Source organism: Drosophila montana, unplaced genomic scaffold (assembly GCF_035044405.1).
Source record: "Drosophila montana isolate Dmon_TW-CO22-7 unplaced genomic scaffold, ASM3504440v1 contig_2583_1, whole genome shotgun sequence".
NCBI classification, from domain to species: domain Eukaryota; kingdom Metazoa; phylum Arthropoda; class Insecta; order Diptera; family Drosophilidae; genus Drosophila; species Drosophila montana.
In genome coordinates, this window is record NW_026997446.1 from 499,993 (window position 1) to 523,469 (window position 23,477).

Genomic DNA, 23,477 nt, shown 5'->3' on the forward strand with positions numbered 1-23,477 from the left:
ACATATTGCCGTCAACTATTGACGGTTGAAGCATATTAATTGTGGATGCTGCATCAGACCAAATACAAATATCTATAAATATTCGTCAAGAAAAGGATCTACAACAAATACAAAGTCTAAACCGAAGAACCGACATAGGTCAATATTTCCCACCCCAGTAACTCAGTCAAAACTCATCCGATTTTCACGAGGTTTGGCTTTTTGTGCATGGTTTGGCATTTAGATCAATCTGGCATCTAAATCTGGAAACGTCATTCTTGGTCAAAATTCATGTGAAAATTGTACCCTGAAATATCCTATATAGACATAGGTCAATATTTCCCACCCCCATAACTCGGTCAAAACTCATCCGATTTTCACGAGCTTTGGCTTTTTATGCATAGTTTGGCCCTTAGATCAATCTGGCATCTAAATCTGGGAACGTCATTTTTGGCCAGAAGTCATGCGAAAATGGTACCCTCAAATATCCTATATACCAATAGGTCAAAATTTCCCACCCTCATAACTCGGTCAAATCTCATCCGATTTTCATACGGTTTGTCTTTTTATGCATGGTTTGGCCTTTAGATCAATCTGGCATCTAAAGCTAAGAACGTCATTTTTGGTCAAAATTCATGTGAAAATGGCACCCTCAAATATCCTACTTATATAGAAATAGGTCAATATTTCCCACCTCCATAACTCAGTCAAATCTCATCCGATTTTCACGAGTTTTGGCTTTTTATACATGGTTTGGCCTTTAGATCAATCTGTCATCTAAATCTGGGAACGTCATTTTTGGTCAAAATTCATGTGAAAATGGTACCCTCAAATATCCTATATAGACATAGGTCAATATTTCCCACCCCAGTAACTCAGTCAAAACTCATCCGATTTTCACGAGTTTTGGCTTTTTATACATGGTTTGGCCTTTAGATCAATCTGTCATCTAAATCTGGGAACGTCATTTTTGGTCAAAATTCATGTTTCAATGGAACCCTCAAATATCCTATATAGACATAGGTCAATATTTCCCACCCCAGTAACTCAGTCAAATCTCATCCGAATTTCACGAGGTTTGACTTTTTATACATGGTTTGGCCTTTAGATCAATCTGTCATCTAAATCTGGGAACGTCATTTTTGGTCAAAATTCATGTGAAAATGGTACCCTCAAATATCCTATATAGACATAGGTCAATATTTCCCACCCCAGTAACTCAGTCAAAACTCATCCGATTTTCACGAGTTTTGGCTTTTTATACATGGTTTGGCCTTTAGATCAATCTGTCATCTAAATCTGGGAACGTCATTTTTGGTCAAAATTCATGTTTCAATGGAACCCTCAAATATCCTATATAGACATAGGTCAATATTTCCCACCCCAGTAACTCAGTCAAATCTCATCCGAATTTCACGAGGTTTGACTTTTTATACATGGTTTGGCCTTTAGATCAATCTGTCATCTAAATCTGGGAACGTCATTTTTGGTCAAAATTCATGTGAAAATGGTACCCTCAAATATCCTATATAGACATAGGTCAATATTTCCCACCCCAGTAACTCAGTCAAAACTCATCCGATTTTCACGAGTTTTGGCTTTTTATACATGGTTTGGCCTTTAGATCAATCTGTCATCTAAATCTGGGAACGTCATTTTTGGTCAAAATTCATGTTTCAATGGAACCCTCAAATATCCTATATAGACATAGGTCAATATTTCCCACCCCAGTAACTCAGTCAAATCTCATCCGATTTTCACGAGGTTTGACTTTTTATACATGGTTTGGCCTTTAGATCAATCTGTCATCTAAATCTGGGAACGTCATTTTTGGTCAAAATTCATGTGAAAATGGTACCCTCAAATATCCTATATAGACATAGGTCAATATTTCCCACCCCAGTAACTCAGTCAAAACTCATTCGATTTTCACGAGGTTTGGCTTTTTGTGCATGGTTTGGCCTTTAGATCAATCTGGCATCTAAATCTGGGAACGTCATTCTTGGTCAAAATTCATGTGAAAATTGTACCCTGAAATATCCTATATAGACATAGGTCAATAGTTCCCACCCCCATAACTCGGTCAAAACTCATCCGATTTTCACGAGGTTTGGCTTTTTATGCATGGTTAGGCCTATAAATCCATCTGGTATCTAAATATGGCAAAATTAGTCTTAGAAAAAGTGATGAATAACTTCATATAAATAGATTTCGGCGTTCAATAGATTCCGCCAGCCACTGTGATTCGTTCACAGCCCTTAATTGCCACTCACCATGTCAACCAGCTCGATTTTGGTCGTATCCACTAGATCCGACCAGTAGCCGTGATCCAGCCAGGTGCGCAGCAGCTCCAGGGGCGGCTGCGAGCCGTACGTGTCCTTGGAGGGCATGGCCACATCATCACAGAAGACAATGCACTATATGGAATGGATGCAAATAAACTGAAACTAGATTGTGCTGCATTTCGTAATACCTTCTTGCCTAGCGCTGGACCAAAAACACCCTTACGCCGGCGATCCAGTTTGCTCATGATGGTGTCCTGCACCATTTGAGCGGAGGTACGCGCCGAGAAGTTGATGATGTTGATGAGATTCGCAAATTTGGGCATGGCCAGCAAATTGCTGGTTATGATGGCGCTCTTGCCGGTGCCCGTCGGTCCGACGACCAGCATGCCATACGACTTGGATATGCAAAACTCCTGCCAGTAGGATATGTAGCCCGTCTCCTTAGTTGGCACGATCAGCTCGCTGATCTGAGCATGCTCCGGAAAGTGTGCGCTACCCGATGAGGGATCATCGGAGGACTTTTGCCAGGTCCACCAGTTTTCGGCCTCATCGAAGCGATAGTCGAGAAAGACTTGCTTCTCGGGAAACATTTGGCCGCGATTCAGCGAGAAGTACTTGGGCTTGGGGAAGTCCTCGTTCGAGCCATAAATCACCTTACGCAGCAGCGCGTCAAAGGTGCGCTGGCCGCTGCCCGTCAGCGCGGAGCAATAGGCCCAGGCATAGCAGAAGAGAAACATTTGCTGGAACCACGTTTGATTGAACACCTTGTGCTTGTCAAGGAAGTGCAGAAAGAAGCGCGAGAATGTCTGGTATTGATAAAGCGGCGACAGTTCCAGCATTTGCTTGCAGTGTGGCAGAAACTCCAGGGCGGCCGGTATCAGCCACTCGATCATGTCCTCAAAGAGATTCATATAGATATCGTTGAGGCCGACGACATTGATCAGGACATTGCAGAAGCTCTTGTGGAAGGTGCGCCAGCCCAGCTGCGAGGGTTCCATGTAGATCATGCCGCAGCGCGATACGGTGGCCGGTGAGGCCTGCTCCAGATCGGCGGGCTCGAACATCATGTTCATCATCTTGGTCATTTGCATTATCTCGCCGGACATAAGGCACAGCTTCTTGTTATCGTCCAGCACGGTATTCAAATTCTCAATCCAGACCGCATCCACAGGCCCATCGAACATGACCCAGGCGCGCTCATATTTGGGACCTTGCACCTGCTCGCGAAACGTTTTGGCCAACACACCGTCCGACCACTCATGCGAGACGGGATCGAAGCGTCCATAAAGCTGACCCATCGTTATTGCCTTGGGATTAATAATGCGAAAGACCACCGGATACTCCTTGAGCGTCGCATCCTCATCAGTCGACACATTGCGCAACGTCAGCGCGAGCATCTTGCATAATGCAAAATTATTTAGTTGCTCCCAAAAGGCTGCTCACCCTTCATTTACTCACCTGATAGGCTGTGGTCTTGCCGCCCATGGAGCCGCCCACTATCATCAGTCCGTGCCGCACCAGCATCATTTCGTATATCTGTAGGATTTTTTCCAAATACCAAGGCGTTGCCTGCAGGTTACGCTCCGCCAGATTAATACGCAGCCACTTGAGTATGTCATCGCGTTGTGGCTACAAGCAGCAGGAGACAGGAGGAGAAGTCAGTCAAATGGCAAAGGAAAACAGGTGTAAATGAAATATGAAAAATATGCAATGAAATATGCGAACAAAAAAAAAGAAAAAAAAAGGTTGAATGGGCATTTCATTATGGCCACTCGCAAGGAGCTACAGCACATTCTTTATGCAGTTCGTGACACAAAAGGCTGCATTTATGACAAATAAAACTCAGTTGCTGGGCATAAAGATGCGCATCAATCAATCTACATCAGTCCAAGGCGAAATCAGTCAATCATAAGCACAAAAATACACTTCCCTATTTATGCAGAATTCCAAATTAATATCAGACTTATTTATTATCAATCCATATAAACACAACAATTTGTCGTGAGTGATTGACTGACTGACTTACTGACTGATTGATTGAAAAACAACGCACAGGCAACTTCCTTAGTTTATGCTAAGCAGAATCCCAAATTAATATCAAACTTATTTATTATCAATCCATATAAATACAACAATTTGTCGTGAATGATTGACTGACTGATTGATTGAAAAACAACGCACAGGCAACTTCCTTAGTTTATGCTAAGCAGTATCCCAAATTAATATCAAACTTATTTATTATCAATCCATATAAACACAACAATTTGTCGTGACTGACTGACTGATTGATTGAAGAACAACGCACAAGCCACTTCCTTAGTTTATGCTAAGCAGAACTCCAAATTAATATCAGTCTAATTTATTATCAATCCATATAATCACAACAATTTGTCGTGAATGATTGACTGACTGATTGATTGAAGAACAGCGCACAGGCCACATCATAAGAGCGCTGAGGCGCGAACTGAAGCGTTTGGTTCAAAATTTCTCCCGAGAGGGAATTTTGGGAAATGGGAGGCAAACTTGTTTTAAATTTAATGAACAAATATTTGCCCAGGCGAATCACTATAATACTCGGATCGTATTAACTGACTCAACATGCCTAAAAGGGTATTTGGCCTTCGTTATGGCACAGAGCTTGTCTGATTTTTAATATACTTTGCTATCGGGCATCTGTCAACCGGTTATCGCATTAATTTGCTGTACTTAACTGCGTCGCTTCCGCCTCATTACACCTGAAATTTAATGAATTTCTATATAGTGGGAGGAGGAGGCACTTACCATGGGCAGGTCGACGCCTGGAAACAGATCCATATAGATGCCAATGAAGAGGGAAATATCCTGTTCCAGGAATTTCGGCAGATTGACATCAACAATGGCGCGCAAAACAATCTCTGGCTCCGGCAGGTCAACATAAAGGCGACGCAGCGATGCGGAGGCCAACAGCACAGATTTCACGGCGCGCATACCTGCAAAATTGAAGAAGCCGAAAGGGGCGTGGCATTAGCTTTAGAGAGAGTTATGTAGTGTATTTTGGGCGGAACGCATAACTCAGCTCCGGTTTTGATCTCAGGCACGCAAAAGCAGCGGATGCGCTCAATATGGGCAATACCTGAACATTACACCGGAGCTTCATTACAGGCGCCGCTCGGAGAATGCAAAAGTTTTGCAACTGGTCAGAGGCGAACAACAACGAGAACAACATCGGCAACTAAATGTACAAATAGTTTTTATTATTACTTTGCAAAACAACACGCACACCCACACACATACACACACACAACATTGTGTGTGGCATTTGTCTCGCACACACGCAGCACAAAGCGCAGCAAACTTGCAAGAAAGTTTTTCAATTTAAACTCAAAATAAGATACTGATCAAATGTACTTTGCACATAAACTTGCACAGCTGCCAGCCTGCAATTGCAGTCATCGGCCGGACACAAACACACGCACACACATAAACACACACACACAACCTTACAGACATGTTGTAATGTCATATGACATGTTATGTCGTAAAAGCGAGCAATATCTTTGCCTTGAAACAAGAAAGAAAACAAGTGAAAAGAAAATGCACACACACATAGATGCCGGATGCAGGATGCAGTAAAACAGCGCAGGATGCAGGACAGGCACAAAGTTGTTAACCCCAATGTTGGGGTTGCGTCAATTTTTTGTGCCCTATTAGCCAGTTGAAATAGTTGGCCATAAATATAACACATCGCTAAAGGTAATCAAATCAGGAAGATATATGTTGGAGTATCTATATAAGAAGCCTACCGAAATGCGTTACGATTACTCAAACAATATTTCTCGGATCGAACTGTTCGAGTTGCAGACTCGAATAGGTCGAACTTGGCTTGTATGAATCTCTTTGACTTTTGTGAATCAATTATGCGAACACTGTTTAGCTTCATACTAGAAAGCTCGATTCTTTCGGTTCGTTTGATTATTCGATTTGTCTGTAATGTTTTTCAAGTACTTACCGTAATCGTAATGCGACTGCGAAGACAGCTGCTCCGAGCACAATTTGTAGGCCTGCACAATCTTCTGGGATAAAACGCGCGCCATATCGAAGCCGTTGGAGTAGAGTGTTATCTCGCCAATCATTGCATAGTCCGGCACCATCATGGCCACTGTGCGGAAGAGAACCTTCAAATTATCCGGCAGCTCTGTGCGGCCAGCGTAGCTGTTTAATGGCAAGGCAGCAAAAAGAGGGTACAGATTAAAACGATTCCAGAGCAATGGCCAATCAAATACATCAAATTGCAAGTGCTAATGGCATAAATAGTAAACCCAGTCTGGAAACCAGGCAATAACCAATATGAGTGACTGCTTTTAGGCCCGTCTGGCTGATTGACAAATTGGCAAGCCAAAAGGCAGTCACACAAAAAAACTAGAAACGAGAGTTATCTTCGGGATGCCGGCAATTAAATACCCTGTCAAATCTTGCCTACATAGATTTAAAAGATTTATAGTGACAGACGGATCAAGACTATGCCTTGGGAATAGGAGATTTTAATTCTGTATTCTATATTCTGATTTTATATCTGAGATCGTCGAGTTTTCTACATAAGAAAGATAGTCGTGGGTACAATAACTCAGCTCAACATCTTTATCAAAATTATAAATAATTTCTGGCCTCGACGATGTCATCTCCAATACGGAGCATAATTCACAACAATATTAATCTACCCTGCCACAAGGTTATGAAAAGGAGTAAACTTTCTGTCCGGAATGCCTGTTGGCCGAGTAAAAAAGAAGCTGGCCAAACGAAATTAAGACCTTTTCTGAATGGCACTCGGAACACTTTGGCACAGTCTGACTTTCAGTTCTGACTGCGAACACACGTTGCGTGCGGAAAGACCGGGAGAGGGGTGGGAGGAGAAATTGCAGGGGCTAGGCCTAATATGCATGTTTGTCGCAGCTGTTCCACATGCATGCCAAAGCAATAAATATCCGCAACCGTATGGGCTAAAATCTCCAATAACGCAATAACTACCAATATCGTGACCATGCCCAAAGGCCCGCCAGCCTATGGTAACTAATAGCCTCAGCCCGGACACCCAGTCACAGTCGCAGTCGCAGTCACAGTCTACCGGGCCCTGTCAGTGACAGGGTGTCCCCCAAAGGGGCATGGCACTGTGGAAAAAGGGGGCATGGTGGACATAGGCCGTGTCGGCTTACAAAGTAACTAAATGCATTTTCAAATGCACAGCTGCAAAAAGAGTTGGGCCATAAAAAAAAGGCGCTGCGTGAAACCGCAGCTGCTGCTGCTACTGCTGCTGCTGCAGCTACGGCTACTGCTGCTGCCGGCTCAGCTTCGTCGGGTCTCACGTACGGGCCAGTGCCACTCACCCAGGATTCATGGTTATGAATATGGAACAAGTTGGATCCAGTTTGAGCATCGTGTCCTCAAAAAAGAATTTCACAACCTTGCGTCCAATCGCCCGCTGGATGGTCAGAATCTGTTGCGCGACCACCGACAGCACTTCCAGCTCTATGCGATTGAACTCATCGAAGCAGGCCCAAGCTCCCGACTGTGCCAGGCCCTGAAAAGACAGAAAACAAACAAAAAGCATGTAAAACATCGAAAAAAATAAGTGTCAATTTGGTCGTCGAAAGTCTCCGACTAGTAGATACCATACACTAAGCTCCGAGAATCAAGGTGGCCGAAAAAGAGGTAGCAAATTATATGAAAAACACAAATAATGCAATCAAAGGCGGATTGCGTGGCTTAGCTGTCTGAGCGTTGAACTAACAAGCGAGAGGTCGCCGGTTCAAACCCAGCGGAAATTACAAATTGGCCAGTTCAAACCCAGCAACAATTACAAATTTCTATATATATAATAAATTAAACCGGACAGATGAGCGACGCCGGGTAATTTCATTTAGTGTAACAATTGATTATAGCTAGAGTTGAACTAAAAAGCGGGAGGCCGCCGGTTCAAACCCAGCGGAAATTACTAATTGGTATATTTATAAAAAATTAAACTAGGCAGACGACCAACGCCGGGTAATTTCTCCTAGCATAAGTATAGATAAGATCTAGAGACTCTCTCATTTCGAATACACTTTAATTTCTAACTTTCATAATCCCGAAAAGAGCATGTCCACTCGTCGAATGTAATACACCCCACATATATGCCCGTTAATCACAAGGGTACAGGGTATCAAAAGAATAGAAATACATACGTGGCAAGGTTGCGTGGGCAAGGGGTGTATGTATAACAAAACGCATTCAGCAGAGAAATGGCAAAAATAGCAAAAGCAAACAGCAGCATAAACATTATTTTCAGTTTCTCATCGCTCGGTTCTCGGTTCTGTTCCTTTCGGTTACGGTTCGATTTCGTTCCGAATGTGTGTATCTTTGTGTATTAGTGTGTGTGTGTGTTTGTGTGTGTAGTTGCCAATGCCTCGACAAACGGCAAAGGCACAAACATTGCAACAGGGTTTACAGAGATGTACACGAGGAATCGCTGTTGCGTGGGCTGCCCTACGGTATGTGGTTCCGGGCGTTGGGGTCAGGCGAGAGTGGACTGAGTGGACTGTGTGGACTAGGGGACCAATACGAATACGTACGCCCTTTGATATGCTTTTCTTTTGCATGTTGCAATAAATATGCAGCTTTATGCAGCTGCATAGCTGCGTACTCGAAGTGCTCGTAACATATGCCAACTGACTGTTGTGCTGTGCTGCACAATGGACAGAGGCTGGGCCAGAGTAGCAGAAAAGCGCTTCTTCAACTAATTTTATAGATGTTTAGGTATAAGGATAATTCTGGAGAATATGAGAATAGAAGCGGATTTAAATTTAAAGACTTTGCTGTCTTAAGACTGACAATCATCCGACTCTGTTATGTTTAATAGTTTCTTCAAATCGACCTTTAAACCAGGCTATAAAATTGTATAAACTTTTTATAGATCTTCATTTAAAGTGTAGATATAGAAGATTGACATCTTCGATCTCATAAAGTATGCTATATACTATATACCTAATTAATTATGCATTTTAGTCTGTCTGTTTTGCACAAACTAGTCTCTTTTAGTCTCCAGTCTCGCTTATAATGATAAATTGACGATCGACTTGATTCGACCACATTATGATATAGCTGCTATCAGAACACGCAGTCGAAATTGAAGGTTTTTTTTAGAAACTTGTTTGTTTTTCAAGATGTATTGACCAAACTAAGCAATTAAGAGCTTAACTAATCTCTCAAAATTTGAGTTTAATGATATAAAATAAAATATAAAAAAATAGATTGAAATCGCAGACGTGATATCTGGTAATCATTAGCTTTTGTTGACCCTATTATTACCCAGCTATAAACGGGCAAATCTTCTTCGAATTCTTGTAGATTTTGTGTAAAACACGTCTTAAATACATTTTTACTAAGATCTTTGAAACTGTGTTTGAAGCCGGTCGGCTGGTAATAACAAAAAGTTCAATGCAGCCGTTTTCCGCGAATTTTCCACGCTTGCGGGTGAGTTTTTAAAAACCTCGTCGAAGCGTGCATTCTCCGGCTTAGACAAGGCTTTAATCACCAAAGCGTCAGTAAATCGGCCAAGACAACTAGTTATATGCACATATAGATGCGCATCTTTAGTAAAAGGTTGTTTTTCTTAATCTAAATCTAAAAAAATAGCTGAACAAGTCAGAGAATTTGTGCACAATTTCTTTGAAATTTTAAATATTCCTCGAAGTAGCTTTAAATAGAAATAGCTAAATCAGTTATATAATAGTCAGAATTGCAGACACCTGTAAATTTCAACAGCTGAAAATAGCCAAAAATGTAGCTAGAAAATAGCTCTTACAGCAGAAGAAGCAGCACAACCGTATCGATGTGGCAACTACACTCAAAGCCTGTTTTACATGCTGTTGCGCGTTCGCACAGTTTTTCTAGTCATAGTCCATGTTCCTATTGTGCAATTAGCGCCAGCATCAGCATGTGTGTAGAAGTGCGTGTGTGTGTGTGTGGGCCTTGTTTGTGCCTCTTTTTTCAGTGCTGCGCCTTTGCACACAGAACGCGTGGCAATTGGATACTTTGAACTCCATCAAAGTGGTTTGTTGCCATTGGCAGCCGGAATACTCGCGCATCGAGTTGGCAGCTTCCTTTTTGTTCGTGGTGGTTAGCAGCACTCCATCCGCTCATAGATTCATAGACATTGAGAAGTTTTGCCCAATTCATGCGATATGCTGCCTTTTGTTTTTGCGGAATACCCCTCGAACAACAACATTGTGGCGAGCATTTTATGGGCATTTCCATTTTTACTGGGGAGACGAGAGAGATGCAGCCAGACCAAAAATGTTTCTGGCAAGCATGTTTGCCATACATATCTGGGCAGGCATAAATCGAAATCGAAATAGTTTGAATTGTTTGCCAATTGCAAATTATTTTATTGCTTGCAAAATTGTTTTGCCCTGACAAAACTGCAGACTGCGTGCGGAAAATTTACGACTTCCGAAACATTATGACAACAGACAGACAGAGGGAGCCGAAGCTGAAGCTGAAGCTGAGGGGCGCAGGCGAAATGGATGTGAGCAATCAGCATGAAAACATAGAAACTACTTTCTAAAACTAGGCAGCAATAAAAACAAATAAAAAAACACATCCACAAATAAACATCAGCTTAAAGTGAATAAATGGCAAGCAACACGCTTGGCACTAAAATAAAACAAGTAACTGGTTCTACTCGGGAGCTCCCGACTAGGGGATACCCTAAACTCTCTTCTTTCAACCGGCGATAGGTATAAACTGAAAGATACTTAATATATATATATACTATTTTAGAAGCTACATGTCAAGTTTGGTGACTCTAGCTCATATTATTTACCGAAATTGCTCAAAATCGATTTTTATCGATTACTTGGAAACGGGGCAAGTTATCGAATATCGGAAACAAACTCGATCTGCGCGGGCACTAGGAGGACTTACAGCCAAAATTTCAAGTCTCTAGCTCTAGGTCTTCTGATATCCTTGCGTTCATACAAACGGACAGACAGACGAACAGACGGACGGACGGACAGACGGACAGACAGACATGGCTAGATCGACTCGACTGTTGATGCTGATCAAGAATATAAATACTTTATGCCTGTTACATACATTTGCACAAACACATTATACCCTTTTTAGCCATTTTTATGGGTTTAGGGTATAATAAATTAATCTAAATCGAAACTCGAACGTTCAATTTTCGGGTTCTTCGTGTTGTTGTTGTTGCTGTTGTTCTGTCTGTGCTCGATTCGCGCTAAACTTTGCCATTATTTTCGCATGCAAATTAACGCGAAACCCATACCCAGTCCGCATCTGATGATGATAGGGGGGCTCTAAGCCATTATGCAATTAGGCGTGCTACAGAATTAAGCGATTAGTGGCTTAAAACACGCATTAATTTTACTACAAAACTACAGCACCCACTTAAGATGTGTGTCTCTCTCTGTGTGTGTGTGTGTGCGTGTGTGTAAATATGCGTGTGCGGTTAACGACCTGCTAATAAAAATTTGCATAGATTTGAAGTGAGGCGCTCACGAAAGCTTTTTGGCTCAAGTCCCACACACTTGGCTTAGTTCGTGTTGACCAACTAGTCGCCACGGCGATTACTTTCACAAACTGCCTAATTAGTCAGCCCATAGAACTGCATAAATTTCCATATAACTCCGTATCTAGTTGTGTGTATCTCTTTGTGTACATTCGATATTCTTAGCCACAGGCAGCAACTGGCGAACGGCGAACGGCTCCGCTGTGTCTGGACACGAAAAACGCAAATATATCTGTATCAATTTACACTGGCAGAAAAGAAGGGCTTTAGATGTTGCCTACTAAATGTTACAAACATTTGCCCATTAAGGGTCGCAGCTTCATAAACTTAATAATATTTCTCTCTGTAAATCATTCTAGATTTTTTACCTTGCCTTTTAACTTGGTTAGGCTTGGATAATGAAAAAGAATTAACTTAATTAGTTCTCATTGGTATTCCAAAGGTTTAAGATTGAGAAACTTAAGCGTCAGAGTCTAAATATACTGGACAAAAAATAGATAAATTGTGTTTTAATAAAAGCACAAATAGATCCCAGACATAGATACAAACAAATCCTTAGACACAAATAAGACGTATATTAAAATAAAATATAGGTCAAAGTTATACAAATATAAATATCGAGCTCAGCTAAACAAATTCCAAACTTAGAAGGTTAACAATCTTAGCCACAAAATCTATGTAGGGTATTTTTCTCAGTGTATTCCAAAAATTGGAAAATCGGAACATAAAAAGTTTTAAAAATATTAATATCGTGCTCAGCTAAACAAATTACAAAACTTACAAGATTAACAATCTTTACCACAAAATCTTTATAGGGTATTTTTCTCAGTGTATTCCACAAATTGGAAAATCGGAACATAAAAAGTTTTAAAAATATTAATATCGTGCTCAGCTAAACAAATTCAAAACTTAGAAGATTAACAATCTTAACCACAAAATCTTTATAGGGTATTTTTCTCAGTGTATTGCACAAATTGGAAAATCGAAACTTAAAAAGTTATAAAAAATATAAATATCGAGCTCAGCTAAACAAATTCAAAACTTAGAAGATTAACAAACTGGGCTAGTCAATATATGTATGTAGTGTATTTCGCTCAGTGTATCGCGCGCGTGTGTGTATACAGAAAGTCATCATAGCTGCGCGTGCCAGTGCCTGGGACAGGTTCTTTTTGATTAATGTTGTTGGCCAACATTGGGGGCCATCAATTAGCTGGCCGGGCGAGCGGGACAGACAGCGCGACGCAGTTCTCGGAATCGCAAACCACACACAAAACTCACCTTGAAGAACTTGCCGAGCGCCTTGTAGTCCAGGCCGTCGGAGCAATTGAAGACGACGCACTTCTTGGCCACGGCCTTGGCCAGATCCTTGCAGGTCTCCGTTTTGCCAGTGCCCGCAGGTCCTTCGGGCGCGCCGCCCAGGCACAACTTCAAAGCGCCCATCAAAGTGCTACGCGAATAAAAAAAACAGAGAATTAGAAAAGAGGTTTCACAGTCAGATGTGTGTGTGTGTGTGTGTGTGTGCTGCGTTGCGTTGCAGGAGGCAAAGCGCCAAAGTATGTTTTTAATATCTGTTTGCATTTTTTTGCAGCTTAAAAAATTGTCATTTATGGGTATTCCTTTCTTTTTTTTTGCCTGCTAACAGCCCGTTTTTATGCCCTGCCCAGGGGAGAAAAGGGTATAATAATGCTGGGCGAATGTTTGTGACAAACAGCAGCGAGACATCTTTGAGCCTATAAAAGATGTACAGTGGTCGCTCGCTAATTGGAACGAATTGGCTCCAGATGCGAACCGGCTCAAAAACGGATATGATCTTTGTTGATTAGTTCAAATATTTTACTATAAAGCCAAATAATTAAAAATTGATTAAATGGATAAAGAGAAAGCCATGCTCACGCGTTATTCTTGTTCGCCGACTTAAAGCCAGGGTGCTGGTTCGAACCCTAAGCCGAGTCTCTTACCACTTTCAAAAACATCGAAACTTTAAGTTTTACTTATATATTCAAAAACCAGGAAGCATACGTAAGACTTTAACTAACGTTTCTGGGATAAGGGATATTATTTTGAGATCATATTTCCATCTACTTAGCAAAAATTTTCTGTCCTGAGCTATATCCAAAAGTTCTCAAAGTTTCTCTATCAACTGAGTTTGTCAACACTTTTGCTTATATTTAAAATATTGCTACTAGGGTATTATTATTTTTATTTTGCGATTATATTTCCGACTAGCACAAATTCAATCCCGAGCTAAATCTAAACCTTCTCAGAGTTTCTCTATCGACAACTTTTGTCAACACATTTTTGGTTATATATAAAATATTGCTGCCAGGGTATTTAATCTTCCACACGACAAAAGCTTTTTGCCCCGCTGTAATTTTTATTTTTTCTCTACTTCATTTTTTTTTTGCCTGTGCAAGTTCATATTTTTATCATATTGGCAGCGCTGCCAGCTTCGCGTTGGTCGGTTGTATATTTTTTAGCATTTCCGGTAAATATCTATACTCTCGTTTTTTAACTATGCATGTGTGTGCGGGTGTGTGTTTGTGTGTGAAAAACTGTCCAACATTGATTTATTTGTTTAATATAAAAGTTTTATCGGAAACCCCATTAAAATGTCCTTTCTGCCAGCTTGCCAGCAGCAACGGCCTGGCTATGTCCTGGCTGTGTCCTGCTGTTGTTCGCGTTTGTCGCAGGCAGCTTAAACATCGCAAAAAGGTTTTCAGCTCTTTTTGGCGTATTTTGTTGTAAAATGAAAATAAATTTAAAATGCAGCGAAATAAAATAAATATTTTTCCAATAAACGTTTGCCTTTCATGACTTTTAGAAGGCCGCGAGCCAACGCCGTGCTTTTGGCTAAAGGCTCAGCTGCTTTGCAAACGTTTTGTCAATTAATATTTGCATGTGTGTGGGAGTGTGTGTGCGGGTGTAAGCAGGTGTGTGTGTGATTAAATTTGTTACCCACCGGTAGCAGCGATCTGTGAGAGGCGTCACGACCAGACGCGGCAAATTGCCCAAGTATTCCATGCCATACTTAACCTCTGTGACGACCATGCTGACGCACACCCAGTCCTCGTTTTCTGCAGGGCAAAAAAGAGAGTTCAGTTTTACTTAAGTAAATTATGCAGGGTAACCTACTACTCTCATCGACCTTCCAATAGTAGCGCAGCTGTGAGATCCAATCAAAGTCCTGCAAGCTCGTCACCCGCAAGTCCGCCAAATACTTGACCACATCGCGCGCTGTATTAAATAAATTAGCTAGTTCTTAAGAAATGGGGATCTATCCAACTACAACTGACCATGCACATCCAGGACAATGAGAGCCTCCACAGCAATGCGTACGCCAGCCTGAAGATCTGTGCGCACGAGCTGAACAAGGTCGCCAATTTGGGTATTCGACTTCTCCAAATATGCCGGCAGGAGTTTCTTCTCAATGGCTTCCTCCACCTGGCAAAAAGTAAATAGCATAAAGTGCAGGAAAAACAGCAGCAGCAACAGCAGCAGCTGCGGCTTTGCTGGGCAAGCAAATAAATGGCAAAATATGATTTTCAATTTTAAACAGAGAAACACGCTCAAAGCCCAGAAGGGAGAAGCGCCGCACAAAGAGCAGCAGGCGGCGGCGAAGGAAGCGTGGCTAATCGCACTGTCAGAGACAGAGAGTGACAGCCAGCTGTCTGGGGGGCAGCTGTCGTCTTTGTGGTTGATTTTGCGGTTGCAATATGGAGTTGCTTACCTCATAGGTCCAGGCGGCGCAGGAAATGCCCAGAACAACCTGGCCAGGCCAGGAAACCACCCAGGAAATGCGATCCACCAAGGCATAGTCCTCCCAGGCCTCTTTCATTTGCTCCATAACGCTATCCAGCATCACAAACTCCACCTCCTTCAGCCAGATTTCAACCAAACCCTGTGAAAAGTCGACTTTAGCAACGGATTTGTGTCAGACAGGCAAACCTCTCCCCCAACATACATTTGCCGCTTGTGGATTGATTTTGCGCACGAGAGAAACGCGCTCATCCTCATCGCTAATCATGTGCGTGATCTCCATGTTGTCGTCAAAGGTCAGCGTGCCAATCTGAAAGGATTTAAAAATTATCATCATAAACGCCGAACCAGCAACTGGCAGTTCGCCGGTTCAAATGTATGCTCACGCCCTCAAAGCACTTGCGCAAGTGCGGCTGCACACGCATGGGATCCTTCGTCTCGGAGAGTATCTCCAGCAGCTCGTCGTTGGACAGAAAGAAGAAACGGGCAAAGAACAGACGCTTCTGTTCCAGATATGTGTTCAGGCCCTTCTGCACCGTTTCCAAATCCTCAATCGCCTTGGTGAATATCTCCAGCATATTGGGATATTCGGTGGCGGCCATAGCGTGCCTATCCTTGAGCGTGTTCTTCATGATGCGCCGCCAGATTTTGTCCACCGCCTTGAAGTTGCGCCCCTCCAGCGGCATTTGGCGCATAATATCCTCCGAGCTGAATATGGGCTCCAGATACATCCAGGTGACCTGCACATTTGTCCAGGCATCAATGATGTTCTGGATGAGCAGCAGTCGCTCCTCCCAATCGTCCGCCTTGGAGCCAAGCGCCACAATAAATGGCGAACGCTTCATCGCCTGCGTGCGCATTATGTGGTCATCCAGCAGCGTTTGGATATCATCTATGGACGCCAGGATATGCGTGTCCGAATCGCGATACTGGAGCACCTCAAACATGACATCCTTCCAGTCATTTTGCATATTCTTCAGGCCCATGTTCAGGTCGTATTCCTTGCCAGCCGCATTCGCAATCTCCTCCAGCTCCGGCAATATGCTCATTATATCGGCATCAATCATATCCTTAAGCGTCGGATACAGACGCGGATTGATCTGGCGACCCAAAATTGCCGATATCTTATCCCAGTGCCGTTTTTCCAGCCCATGCCGGCATATGGAGTCAAGGACTGGCAAATAGACGCGGAATTTTTCAATTTTGATGCGCATCTGCTCTGCGGCACGTTTCGCAACCGGATTGTACGAGAGCTGCCGCGCCAGCTTGTGCATAATCTGATGGGGATAATGATGGCCATGATGATGATTAGTGTAGAGTGGGCAAGAAACGCACAGAGTCAAGTGTCAAGTGTGTGGGTGTGCATGTGTGTGTGGGTGTGCATGTGTGTGTATGGGTGTGTGTAGCGTTGATTCTTTAAAGTCAGCTTGAAATCCGACTCCCTGTGTCTGCTAAGCCGACTAAATGGGAACCGAGAGCCCCTCCCGCTTGCTTTCTATACGCTGTTCAACAAGTGCAAACGAGCATATTGGCTTTTGTTAAATTGCAAAAGTCTATATCATTCACAGTTACCAAATCCGACAAGGATATTGTGAGAGCCTAAAATAGATCAAACGCCACAAAGGTCCCAAAATTCTAGGGTATATCTGAAATGATTTTTTAAATTGTTTCCTAACTTATTTCTTATTTTCGTGTGATTTTCAAAAATTCAAAAACGGACGAAGACACCTTATGATAATTCACAATGAGAATGGAAATGTTATCCAGAAGTAAGAGAAATATTGTGGTTTTAGTTAAAGTACATAAGTTCTGGGATCTACATAAACCTAGATAGATTTTTCAGCTTGGCATTCGATTCAATCTCTCCTATCGTCTGTCCGCTGACTTCACGCGTTGCACAGAGTATTATGCAGTCTGTTATACCCGACTGAAATGTGTTTAGTTGTTTGCTGCGTGTCTCCACTTTGCTGCTTCAGCTGGGCCAAAAAATTCAATTCAGCTGCCGTTGCCGTTGCCTTTGCGCTTTGAGCTACATTTTTTTGTCAATGCTAACCACCTAATACACCCACACACACACACAGGCACACACACACACACACACACACAAGGCACAGCCGCTCGCTTAGCTGGCCAAGTTGCCGCCAAATATGTTGGCATTTTTTTCGTTGCATACTTTTCGGCATGTTTTTTGTGCTAGGATAGCCGGTGCCGCCGGAGGCTTGAGGTTTTTAGTTGCATTTTAGCTGCTACATTGGCTTACGAATGGAACCGGGGCACATGGCGGCACAGACGGAACAGAGACAGGCACAGAGACAGGCACAGAGACATGCATGGCCAGCGCTGCAAAATGCGACAGAAGCAACAGAAATGCGACAAGAGCTCAAACTTTGCCCCTGCTGTTGCTGCTACTGTTGCTGCTACTGTTGGACTCGTTGCACGCTGCTCGTTTTTATTTCCGCCTGGCACTGCAATGACAACTTCAACTTCCGATTCCGACTTGCAACTACTTACCTTGAACATGGTCTCGATCTGCTCCCGCACGCCATCCGCATTAAGGCATTCGAAGCGCTCGAACATCCTGGCAAAAGATGTAAATAGAAATATATACAAAACTGCAGTAGAAAAGTGAAACGAAAAGAAAACAAGTAAAAGTGCACAAGTCGGGGGTTAACCGACGTGGAAATCACCCTGCACCCTTGTTCTTGAATAACTAAAGTGCGTATAGTCTGATTTTTTGGGTAGAAATATGGCATTCGACTGTGTATAAATATGTATTCAAAAAACAGGATATCGATATCGATATTTATCGATCATTTATCATCATTTATCATTCAAAAGAAGTAATATATCGATGAAGTAAACTCGATCTGTGCGGGCTAAAGGATGAGCTAGATCCAAGCCTTCTTCTTTCCAAGCTCGGACAGATGAACATGGCTAGATTGACTGGACCTTAGTATTCCATAATACCCTTCCTTTCACACACTGCTCAATTGGTACAGGGTATTAAAAAAAAAGGCTACCAGTACAAGTTTTGTGCAACAAAAACAAAAACAAAAACAACAACTAAAATCTGGCTATTTTCCGCTGCACTTCAAGTCAACTTTCTGCTGGCATTTGCATTGCGGATTTGAGTCAGGCAATGCTAGTGGAAATGCCCAGCCCGACTGCCTGGCTAGCTGCCTGACTGGCTGTTTGGCTGTTTGTCTGTCTGCCTGGCTGGCACTTCAATTTCAAATATTTTGTCATTTGCGACAAGTGCCCAAAGGAGCCAAGAGCTACTCAGGCTGAGACCATGTCGTTGTCGTTGCCGTTGTCGTTGTCTGAAATAATTGCAATCGTTTTGAACGTTGCCATTGCTTACCAAATGAGATAATCCTTTTCGAATTCGTACGATGTCTTCCATAGTTTCTCAATTGGTTCCATTTTCTCAATGATTTCGCCCAGCAGCGGAAAGGCGGAGATATCAATTTGCAGCAGACCCTCCTCCACGTTAATGGCCTTCGCCTCGCGGCTAAGATTCTGCCGGCGCAATCAACACACCAAAAGATTATTTTCGCAAATAAACCCCACCTGTCCCCCCGCACTCACCTCTATGGTATTAAAGAGCAGGTCCACAGTATCCACACGCTCCTTGAGCTCATCCAAAGTGAGCACATCGCGTATTTCCCTGATGCGGAAGCCATCCATGGTACGCTTCTCCTGGATGAGCAGCTTCTCAAACTGCAGGCGGCGTTCTCTGTGGCATTAAAAAGCAATGTATTCAGAAATATGCGTTCCTAGTATGATATTTTACCCGGCCTTGCCCGGTCAAGGTACATTGCTTAATTAAGAGTCAATTTTATCCTCAAAGTTTGTCTGAGTGGGTTGCACTTTTGATTGCGGATATACTAGGTATTGAAAAATAAATTCCTACTCTTAAGTCGACGTACTTTCATTATATGTAAAGTCAGTTTTAGTCCCTGTGGCTTGGCTTCTCCATAATCAGACACCCATTTCCCAGCCATGGTTCTCTTCTAAATTTTCACGAAGATGAAAACGAGTTTAAAGTCAATCAAATAGAAACCTAATATTTTTCACAATACCAACTTTCCTGCTTCGTTTCATAGTCGATATACATATGTATTGAAAAATATATTCCTACTAATAAGTATTGCTCGGCCTTGCCCGGCCACCGTACTGTCATTATATATAAAATCAAGGATTTTGGCTTTTCTATAAACGGGCATGAAACCCCCATAACCTTGCCCGGGGTCGTGGGAAGTTTCGAAGAGTGTAAAACACGTCTCTTAAAAATGTTCACGAAGTTGAAAACGAGTTTAAAACGAACCAAACGGAAATCTTAAATGTTTCACACAACCAATTTTCCAGCAGCTAAGCTCTTATGGTTTGTGATGTGCTTTGATCGTCAATCAATCATGTCAATTTGTCAGTCAGTCAGACGAAAAAGTTGTTTACATATACTTAGATATATTTTGAGGTACGTAAACTTACCTCAATGCCATCTCCAGGTTATCACGCACCACAGCCAGGCGCGCGGCACTCAGATCTAGAACCTCTTCCAGTTCACCGGGCAGTATAAATGTGCGGGAATTCAGATGAATTTCATCGCCTGTTGGACAAGTGGAATCACGTGTTTACTCTCTCTCTCTCTCTTACTCTCTCTCTCTCTCTTTCTCTCTCTTGTGCTGTTCTGCATGCTCCTTATTAACTGTGCTTAACTCTTAATTAATTGGCAACGCGCGTTTTTCGGGCAAACTAATTAATTATGTGTACTACACGAGCATCTTTGATGCCCACCGACAAGTTTGCCGGCTCGCATTTGGTGTGACAAGTTCACAGACAGATGGACAGATGAACAGATGTCGGAGACAACTTGCACACGTTGTAGCTCTTTGAAAGATACACACGGCACTTGACGATAAATCGCAATTGTCTGGCTAGGCAGCTGCTCTATGTTCGAGTGTGTGTGTGTGTTTTTGTGTGTGTGTTTTTGTGTGTGTGTGTGTGTGCTGGGGCGGCTTTGTCTGCATTTGTCGGTTGTCAAAGCAACTTTCACACATTCATGAATTTGTTGAGCTCATTAAGCTGCATTTTCGGGGCTTAGCGCAGCTCAATGTTTGGTGTCTCACCGCAAGTAATTATAAAACCAATTAGTAGACTCAGCTTGTTAGTTGAGGTTAATTATGTTAAGCGCACCCCAAGCTCCTCGCTCTCCCTCTCTCTCGCTCTCCCTTGCAACACAAGCAGTAACTGTCTAAAACAAACTAACGCCAGCTGCACAAACATTTGAAACTTTCATACCCTAGCCCCAAAACTGACCCCTGCGCCGGCCCCCTCCCCCCCTCCGACCGGCCAACCTGGCTCCTGCTTTATATGGTCATCATCACTTACTGGTCAGGTATGCATGTGTCAGCAGGAATACGACACGTTTCAGCACAAGCTTGATTTCATCTTTTATGGCAAATATGCGCATCTCACGGCATTCGGTTATATAGTTCTGTAGGGCAACCACTTCCGGTGTTTCCTCTGGCCGTTCGCCAGCTTTCATGGACATCTCCTCCAGTTCCTCGCAGATGCTGCAAAAAAAAAAAACCCGCAAGTGGCGAGCGCATATTAAAAGTAATCTATTAAGTAAAAGCCTTGCCCAATGCCAGTCAGCAGAAAACCTTTGAATGAAAGGCATTTGCACTTCATTTAGCTTCGGAGAAAAGAAAACCAAGAATTTTGCACTCAAATCAAGTAGAAACAAAGTCAAAATCTCACAAAGGTTGATTATTCTTAAGCGCAAAACTAAATCTTTCTTTTTGGGAAGTTTTGTTTTAATGTTGAAATCCTGCTGGGCTCAAACTAAGGTGGAAACGAATTCTTATTTCAAGAAATGTTATTTTATAGGAAATTGTTCTCGATAATTTTGTACTCTACTTGGTAATGATTTATGCTTTTTTCGCTTCTATTAAGTATGCAAAATCTTTTTTTGAGAAAACGTATTTCTAAGAGATATTTATGATTTTTAACCTTTAAGCGAAATTCTGCTGTAAGCAATTTAATATGAAAAAAAACTGAACGTAAAAGCGAATTAATTAGTTCCAGAATTGCTTTTTATCTAGAAATTCATTTCAGAACGTTTTGCGCTTTTGCACGAATGCAAATATTTGTTCTGAGAATGAATGAAAATAAAAAAGTGAATGCCATATGATATCCAGAATTTTGAATTAAATTCTTTTCTCCGAATTCTATAGCCAGGGGTTTTACTTACGCGCGATTCTCGTTCATGTTGAGCGCCCGATAAAAATCAATTATAAAATCGTAGATATTTTTCACGTACATGCGCAGCGATTCTTTAACGTGACGATTATCCAACAGGAACAAATTTAACGGTATGAAATCACGCAGATAATAGGTCGAATCGCTGATGGCGTTCAATTTTTTCATTAATTCCTGAACAACCTGTTGGCGGATCCCATCCAATGCGATGCGATGCGATGCATCGTTGCAAATGAATATGCATTTAATAAAAATAAAATGCGTATATAAATTAATGTATATATGCACGCGTGTATGCGTGTGTGTGTGTATATATACTAGCTACAATAAGTAACAAGAGCGAACTGTTATCTGCGAAGAGCCGAACATTATATACTCTTTCATTATGTAACTGACTTTGCGATATGTGTCAATATGAGGACATGATTATATCGATGGGATGTTCACAATATAAATACTTTATACCTTCTTTATAGCAACATTATAATATCCTCTGCAAGACTTAAAAGATATTATAGTTCGTAGTCCTTTTAATATTCTCTATAATCTCTATATATAATCATGTCTCTTTTCTTAATTCCAGGATATACACCCATCAAATCCTTACATGTAAGTGCACCACAAATCTATTATATACTTTAAAAATTTGTTACTTTATATATCAAACGATATGCCCATTTTCGAATTCATAGTTTGCCGCAACTTTATTATAACACTTTTTTTCACATTTTGTGAGTGCAGAGCATAAAAAATAGACACAAGCTTGCATTACATGCATGAAAAAACTTGCAGCAACGTTCGCAATCGGAAGCAATTTTTATTTTAAATAAATTGCGCAAAAAACGAATATGTGGCATAAAAATTGTCGCACGCTGCATTCAGCTTAATGAATGTGAACTGCAAACGGCTGGCAAAAATGGGTTAATTGTGAGCTCTATAAACTGTATATGTGTATATAGGATATGTTGTTCATGCAGCTGTCTAACCAAATATTTTATGCACAGCCAATGACATGGCAAGTTTTGTGCAGTCGAGAGTCTTCGAATTAGCAATCGAACAAAGTTTAATTAACAATTCCAAACGAATATATAAGCCCCCCTCTTCAACAGCTGCCTTCATCAACAATGCAAAGGTCGGCGCCTACGACCCCAAAAAAGGAAACAGTTGACACTGATCCAGCTGAAAGTTCACGACTAGCAGAGTTCACTGTAACCAGCTATGCTATACAATTACTTCTCTGTAGAAAACTCTTTCTTTCTTTCTTTTGCTTGGATAATTATATTCTTAATCATATTCATAAGGGCTTGAGGGTATCTATACCAAAAAGCAGGACTGAACCATTTTGTTGTTGGGTGAGATTCGGGAAGAGGTATTCAAAATGAAATAATCCTTGACTTTCATCTACCATTAGATACTTCTAGCAATAGGAGAACTTACAAATGCTTGAAATATGAAATAGTTAGTCCGAGCTCTTATAGTAAAAAGAAAAAAAATATTACTATAAGTATATATTATAGTAAGAAGAAAAAAGGTATTACTATAAGCATATATTATAGTAAAAAGTAAAAAGGTATTACTCGGACTAACTATTTCGTATTTCAAGCATTAGTTAGTTCCCCTATTATTAGAAAATTCTGTGCGAGGTATCC

The 23,477-nt window shown here is 41.8% G+C and overlaps 1 protein-coding gene across 1 annotated transcript in view; it reads right to left on the reverse strand.

Annotated features, from left to right (window-relative positions):
• Dnah3 (dynein heavy chain 3, axonemal) overlaps positions 1–23,477 on the reverse strand; it is a 47,069-nt gene that overhangs the window by 14,140 nt on the left and 9,452 nt on the right. The window contains exons 14-32 of the mRNA XM_064683191.1: positions 21,821–22,011; positions 20,956–21,140; positions 20,056–20,173; positions 19,153–19,300; positions 18,926–19,083; positions 18,076–18,142; positions 15,951–16,841; positions 15,770–15,874; positions 15,536–15,706; positions 15,102–15,249; positions 14,941–15,042; positions 14,768–14,882; positions 13,087–13,255; positions 7,625–7,818; positions 6,253–6,455; positions 5,046–5,233; positions 3,723–3,893; positions 2,453–3,661; positions 2,253–2,396 (exon numbers count right to left, since the gene is read on the reverse strand). Coding sequence (XP_064539261.1) covers positions 2,253–2,396; positions 2,453–3,661; positions 3,723–3,893; positions 5,046–5,233; positions 6,253–6,455; positions 7,625–7,818; positions 13,087–13,255; positions 14,768–14,882; positions 14,941–15,042; positions 15,102–15,249; positions 15,536–15,706; positions 15,770–15,874; positions 15,951–16,841; positions 18,076–18,142; positions 18,926–19,083; positions 19,153–19,300; positions 20,056–20,173; positions 20,956–21,140; positions 21,821–22,011 — 4,677 coding nt within the window. The remainder of the gene's footprint in view (positions 1–2,252; positions 2,397–2,452; positions 3,662–3,722; positions 3,894–5,045; positions 5,234–6,252; positions 6,456–7,624; positions 7,819–13,086; positions 13,256–14,767; positions 14,883–14,940; positions 15,043–15,101; positions 15,250–15,535; positions 15,707–15,769; positions 15,875–15,950; positions 16,842–18,075; positions 18,143–18,925; positions 19,084–19,152; positions 19,301–20,055; positions 20,174–20,955; positions 21,141–21,820; positions 22,012–23,477) is intronic.